This window comes from Cyprinodon variegatus, unplaced genomic scaffold (genome assembly GCF_000732505.1).
Source record: "Cyprinodon variegatus isolate N-32 unplaced genomic scaffold, C_variegatus-1.0 Scaffold523, whole genome shotgun sequence".
In the NCBI taxonomy this organism is placed as follows: Eukaryota; Metazoa; Chordata; class Actinopteri; order Cyprinodontiformes; family Cyprinodontidae; genus Cyprinodon; species Cyprinodon variegatus.
The window spans coordinates 320093-327410 of record NW_015150976.1 but is presented as its reverse complement, the minus strand read 5'-3'; the positions used below and the strand labels follow the sequence as shown (position 1 = coordinate 327410).

Genomic DNA, 7318 nt, shown 5'->3' with positions numbered 1-7318 from the left:
AGCATAAATGAGGCAACTCCTTCTAGTTATTTAAATTTTCACATACCCAGAAGTTCTGGGCGAGCAGGATCAGCAGCAACAATCTTTCAGTCTGACTTACTGATTACTCCAAAGGCAGTCAATAATTACAACTCTTTTGAACATTTAATCCTTAGTTTCCCTCATCCAAATTGCAAAGCCAGAAAACCTCTTTTTCTAACTTTGTATTGTCCACCAGGTCCTTACTCTGAATTTTTAGATGAGTTTTCAAAGCGTCTATGTGATTTGGAGTTGAATACTGACAGGGTCATCATAGTGGGGGATTTTAACATCCATGCTGTCATTGAAGCTGATGGCTGAAGAGCAGCCTTTAATGTCATCTTATCCACTATTGGCTTTGTTCAAACCATGAATAGTCCCACACATTCTCATCTTCATACTTTGGACCTTGTGTGGACATATGTCATTGAATGTGAAGAAACAGTATAACAGCACTCTTATTAAACCAGGGCTAGTTTTCCATAGCCACTGAAAAGCCTCTAGCTTTCGAAAAGCTGGATGGTGTGTGTAATTTTCCTTTCGCGGGGCTTTGAACCTTCTTCAGACCAAGTACTTTTTGGGCTTTCGAGGGGTGGTATGTGTACAGCTGCAACTTTAGACAAACCAGCTTTACTCCTCCAGCAGCGGCAGTAGAAAGTGAGTTTACAGTGTTGGTTTTCATACGTTACGCCTGTAACAAAATATGATTCAAGATGTTTCAAAGCGAGAAAGTATGACTCAATAAATCACCTGTGTAGTCAGTTTGTCAAGAAATAGCCTCCGTGTCACAGAGGTTAGAGCCCCTTGTTCAGGTTGGCTGCCTGCGCCAGGGTATGGAGAGGAACCTCAAGCTAACCGCAGCCGTGACGTCAACCAGTCAGTCGGTCATTACCAATTAAAAAGTAACTTAAAGATGTTTTTAAACCGATAAGCCACCTGGGTAATCCAAAACCTTGAACTTTCAATAGAACAGGAGAATAGTGACAGTACCATCAGACACAAAGATCTATTGAAACCATTGTGGATCAAATATGTTTCAAAACCCTACAATGCAGCAATTGAGTTGATCCCTTCCAACCATCATCGCAACCCCAACCCCTTTACAGGGGAACAGACACCTCGCCTATTCAGCAAGGCCAACAATTCCCTTTAACGACCCCATTTCAGAGAGGGACAGGTATGGGGCATTGCTAGCTAACAAACGAAGCCAAACGACCCCCATTCCAAAGGGGGTGGACCTGTTCATCTGTTGTTGTGCTACTGTATAAAACCTCAAACACTATTTCTGACATTTTGAATTAAAAAGCTTCCTGGATGGGAAGAGAAACGTCTTCAAACTTGGAAACAAAGTCCAGTGGATTGGTTTTTTTTTTTCGTTTTTTTTTCAGAATGATTATGACCTGGATGACTGAGAATCTTCACTAGCATGGCTCAAATATGTTCAAGTCAATCAGTCCTATTTGCTTTTTTTTTTTTTTTTTTGCAGTAGTAGTTAAGAGATTTATAAATATAATCTGAGGCGTATCTTAGATTTTCAAAAGGACTTTCAAGCATTTAATCAATAACACAAAGTTAAAGGAAAATTCCGGTTTTTAACACTTTTAGCCCATTTTCTGTAGTGTCCAGGATGAAATCGAATGATCGACACCAAAATTTTGACAATTGGTCCTGTCTCTGCTTTTTGGCTCATGCAGAATCCCCCCCTGGCTGCTTCAGAATGGCTTCCATAGTGCATGTCCGATAATGTCCTTAAAACAACCTTAAACGTTCTTTTTTTAAAATATGCTACTCACCGGGTCGTCAGCGCTGTTCAATGACGTTCCAAAAAAAGTTTCGTAAAGAAAAAACGTTCCTGTAGTGTTTTATTTAGCATTTTGGAAATCCCATTGAGTTCTGTTGGAATAGTCAATATTCCCCTGCCACCGGAAACGGAAATGGGGCCTGTTTACTCTTAGTTGTAGTCTTTTCGCTTCACTCTGTGTACTCCGACGTCGAGGTGCTAACGTCTCTGTTAAACACTTTAAAAAACTCTGAAAATGGAATACGAAAGGTGGATTCTTGAGGAGGACATATTGGACTTTGAGTTTGACGGTAGAGGATACCGTTTTGAATCGGAATATACTGAGGAGGAGTATATAGAGACATTGTCGCCAACTAGTGGTCTGGAGTGTGCAACGCTTCAGATTCGAACGGGAAGCGGAAGTTTATAAGCGGTTGTGATGTATCGGAAAAAATAGTTCTGGGATTTACAAAATGCTAAATAAAACAAGACAGGAACGTTTTTTCTTCACGAAACTTTTTTTGGAACGTCATTGAACAGCGCTGACGACCCGGTGAGTAGCATATTTTAAAAAAAGAACGTTTAAGGTTGTTTTAAGGACATTATCGGACATGCACTATGGAAGCCATTCTGAAGCAGCCAGGGGGGGATTCTGCATGAGCCAAATAGCAGAGACAGGACCAATCGTCAAAATTTTGGTGTCGATCATTCGAATGCATCCTGGACACTACAGAAAATGGGCTAAAAGTGTTAAAAACCGGAATTTTCCTTTAAGCATCAAGCGAGGCTAAAAAATATATTTTTTGATTGTTTAGAACAAGAATTAACCTAACATAGTAAGTGGTTATAGTGGGCATTCTGTTATTCCTTTGCTTTGCAATCTTATTTGCAATTGGATGAATACTTGTGAAACCCTTAGAGCTTAACAGGTTAAACTAAAGTTTAGGAGTATTTCAGATTGATTTTCTATGTAAAACCTCAAGTTAAGACTGTTTTAGGAACACTGCTGTTGACCTCTTCCATTTTCTGAATCACAGACGTACCTTTTGGTCAAGATGCTCACCAGTCACCTTATTTAACTCTGGCACTGCCTTTTTCCATTTGCATCTACAAACCCCCCCACACTAAGACTAGTGTAAATATATATTGAATTGATACTCTGTTCCAAGTGACACCTGGAATGAGTTCAGGAGAGGGAACATGAATCCATGTTAAGCAGCCAAACATGTTACAAACATAATTTCAAGCACACAAAAACGTTTTGCTACCCTTGAAACAAATATTTCAGGACAGTTTAACCTCAATGACAGCTTTATTCAGCCCCATTTCACGAAAAAAAAAAGGCCAATAATTTGATTAAATTACAGCGTTTAGGAGAACAATGTAAATACCATCACTGCTAAAGTGAAACAATTAATGAGAAACATATTTAAAACCACCTGAAGTCATCCAGTAAACTGTATCGTGTTTGTTAACTTCTGAATAACGAGTGTTTTAAAGTTCTAAGTGAAAAAAATTGCAAGAATGCTCCATTTTGGAGTCACTGATGTCAGACGTAGTTGAAGGGAGACCTAAACTCAATGGCTGAACTCAAGGACGTTCAACAGGCTCAGATGGGGTTAATATCTGTGTATGAGGCAACAAAAACTCCAATTTATCTGGACTTCATGTTAATCGATTTCTAGCAGAGAAACACAAAGGCCATTTTTCTCTTTGATGGGAAAAATGGTGAAGACAAAAAGGCAGCATTTCAGTGACAGTAGTAAACTATTTGGGTTTTTAGTGCAAGCTTAGAATGAAAGTGACCTGAAGGACCAGAGCAATGGTTCATCCACTGAGGAGTTAGCTTTACAGAGCAACGGCTGCGAGGAGAAGCTAATTATACAGACGACGACTCCTTACTGCAACTCTGGAGCTTAGTGGCCCTCAGTGATTAAACCATTTCAGCTTTAAAGTGTAATTCGTCCCAAAATCCACTTATTTTGCATTTCAATATTACTGAATAGGTGTCTGAAAACTGCATCACTGCAGGCAATGTGGTTGAAGTTCCGCTGCTTCAAGACAGAGGCACCTATGGAGCTGGTATATCATTACCTTCACTGACAGACACTATTGTGGATCTGTCTTCCCTTTGGGTTTCTACCCACCGTCTTCTAAACCTCCAGTCGGCCTCGGCAGATGGCATCTCACACAGACTGGTTCTGCTGGAGTTTTTCCTCTCTACTGTCACTGCATGCATGCTCGGTGTGACCCCTGCCGTACGCCTCTCCCTGAGGGCCACTCCAGAGTAGAAGAGAGTCAGCTCTCATGGAGCTTTGTTCCAGAGTCCACGCTATGCATGCAGGAGAGCCAGACTATTTCTAGCCAGTATCGCTCCACTTCCTGCTCAAGCTCAGGCTGCTTCCCCCTCAGTGAGGTGAAATAACATTAAGCTTCCAAGGAGCAAGACTTCAAGGCCCCGCCTCTGACCGCTTCCCAGTCCTCTCTGCACCAGACCCTCATGGGTCACAGGAGGGGCTGGTGCCAAACTGGTCCCTTGAGGAAGAACCGCTCGCTGACAAACCCCAACCACAGGCCTGGCTCCAGAGTGGGCGCCCAGCTCTGCCTTATACCGGCCGCTCCCAGACTCCGTGATCGCGACGAAAATTATTTCATTCTTCACTGATAAAATTCATTAAATCACTGCAAACTTATTAGTTTTAGCTAATAATAATGATCCATTGATTATTCCTTGCTGACCAGACTTTTCCTTTCAGCACCGTTTTAAAATAGTTAACTTTAACATCTATAATATCAAACTCAAGCTGGCCAATGGATTATCGCAAGATTTGAACAGAAAGACTTTTTTTTTTTCATTCCAAAGCACAAACTTTAGAGTAATGAGATCTTAATTTCTGTTCTGGTACCTCTCTGAGGGCCTCAGCGTAGGAGCTCATGTCAGTGAGAATGACCAGAACATGCTTCTCACACTGGTAAGCCAGGTACTCTGCTGTGGTCAGCGCCAGGCGGGGGGTAATGATGCGCTCAATTCTGGTAAGATATGAAAAAAACAAAACACCGTATTCAAATATCACTGTAAAAGAAAATAATCTACAGTTGTAAACACTGAAGTACAAGCAGCAGAAACAAAGAGGATGATATAATGGAAAAATGAGCATCTTACGTGGGGTCATTGGCGAGGTTGAGGAAAAGGCAGACGTTGTCCATGGAGCCGTTTTCCTCAAAGTCGGACTTGAAGAAGCGAGCAGTTTCCATGTTGACCTGAGGCAGAAAGGTTTTAGTTTGAATATGTTGTGCTTTCAGAGCAGTCACAGCATGTTATAGCAATTCTGCACTAGAAAGGAAATAACAAAAACCTTATTAAATTAAAGTTCTAGAGACACAGTGTCAAAAAGTGCAGCTTTACCAGCCTGGATATTTTTGTTTATTTTAAACCGTAAAAAATAGCCATTAAATGAACCTCCTTAGGACAGGACTGCGGTAAATCTACACTTTATGGACTTTCTTTTGAGGACCAGAATTTTCACAGCTTGGACAAAGAAGACAGGTGGTTTGAGAGGGAGGTGAAGGAAGCCATCTATGTTAAGAAAAAACAACCTTAAACAGAGGGGGTGGAGTCAGATTTCAGCTTTTTAAAACCTACAATACAGCCATAAAGTTGATTCTTCGCTTGAAACAGCAATGTAATAAAATTCACTCCAGGTTTTACTGAAAAACAGAACATTTGACAAGTGGCTTGTCAAATACCAAAGACTGATAAAAACAACAACAACAACAGGGAAATAGAAAGAAGGATGAGTCCGGCCAAACTGGAGAAACAGATGTGCATCCGCTCCTTTTTAAAATGCATGTTCTTCAAATGCTACCTCCAGAGGAAGACTCGGCTTTTAACCAGACATAAATGTTTGCGTGCGTGCGTTTTGGAGTGGCTCATGTTGTCACAATGAAGGCATTACTGCAGCCAGAAGGAGCAGCTGAGAGGCAGAGAACCTGATACTGCAAGGCTGTCGGTGTGAAAAGGCTGTTGAATAAGGAAGTCGTCTACATGGCTGGAGAATATGCTCAAAAGTGCAGAAGTAAGAAGATGAACTTAAAAGGTTAAATCGCCTGATGAATAAGAGAGCAGGGCTCTAGGAAGAGGGCAGGGTGTCACCTCAGGGTTAAGTGAGAGATTAACAGCACAAATTCAGACAGACTTTAGAAACAGAGCGTGTGGGGGGGGGCTCTAAGTGGTTAAATAGAAACGAAGGTTCAGGGTGTCATTTTTCGGGCTTACCCCCATGGCTGCAAAGACAATAGCAAAGTTCTCAGCGCTGTAGTCCATCACGTCCTTCGACTTCTGCACCAGACCCGCCTGCCGGCAGATCTGAGCAGCAATCTGAAAGGAAAATCACACACGCCAAGACTCAGTGATTCTTACAGAAAAAAACTTTCCACCAGATACTTCAGGTTTATGAGGCAGGTATGGTATGAACAGAATTGTCTGTATGCATTTGTACTTAATGGTAGACATGCTATTAACCGATTGTTTTCAGATGGGAGGGGGGAGTTCAGGAGTTTATGTACCTTTATGCTCCTACCTGTCTTCATATTTTCCATAACTTAACTTTGGCATGTCTTTTTATTGAACAACTTAAAACATGGATGATTATGGTGAGATTTCTGTGGACTGGATTGTTAAACATCTGGAGACCATTTTACTCAATTACATTCATTATTAACCTGTGATGGGTTCAACAGTTCCTTTAACCGATCAATGATTATAAACCACTCTGTGACCTTATCCCAGTGATTAGCTGATATCTTTGCAGTTTTTTTTAGATAATTACATTATTTATTATGTTTGTAATTAATTTAAGTGGATGGAATGAAAACCATGAAAGAATAGAAGAACAGAGGGAAGGTCTCACCTCGTTGTGGGGCAGCCCAGCAGCAGAGAAAATGGGAATCTTTTGCCCTCTAGCAATGCTGTTCATGCCATCAATGGCAGAGATCCCCGTCTGGATCATCTCTTCAGGGTAGATACGGCACTGAGGATTAATGGGCTGACCTGATCCAACACACAAACACTTCACATCACTTCCAGTAACTTGCTGTGAACGACTGTAATTCAGTAGATTTGTGCCAAGAATCCAAAAGGAATTATTTAATAAGATTGTAATGATCTCACAGCCTACAGATAACATCTACATGGGAGACATTGCTGTTAAAAACACTAACAAGTCTAACCCTTTTGCTTAAAAATGGCTGTTTTTACAGACCGCCTCAGAGCCGGACCTTCGATGTCAGAGGTGGCAGCCTGGTTCTGAGACTCCAGATGTTTTGTAATGAATTACAAGCTTGAAAAGTTGATTTATCTGAGCGAGTCGAATTAATCCCAGGATATAAACTAATCAGACAGCTTTTATTACCGGTGACTCTCCATTCACAGCTGAAGAAAACATCATCTTCGGTCTCCTATTAGAACATTACTGAAGACCAATTATTTCTAAGCGTAGGAACCAGTAAAATGACTAAAAA

At 41.1% G+C, this 7318-nt stretch overlaps 1 protein-coding gene across 1 annotated transcript in view; it reads right to left on the bottom strand.

Moving 5' to 3' along the window:
• Positions 1–7318, bottom strand: part of atp6v1b2 (ATPase, H+ transporting, lysosomal 56/58kDa, V1 subunit B2) — a 31435-nt gene that overhangs the window by 11358 nt on the left and 12759 nt on the right. Inside the window, exons 6-9 of the mRNA XM_015391066.1 lie at positions 6709–6848; positions 6075–6176; positions 4962–5059; positions 4705–4828 (exon numbers count right to left, since the gene is read on the bottom strand). Of these exons, the coding sequence (XP_015246552.1) occupies positions 4705–4828; positions 4962–5059; positions 6075–6176; positions 6709–6848 (464 nt within the window). The remainder of the gene's footprint in view (positions 1–4704; positions 4829–4961; positions 5060–6074; positions 6177–6708; positions 6849–7318) is intronic.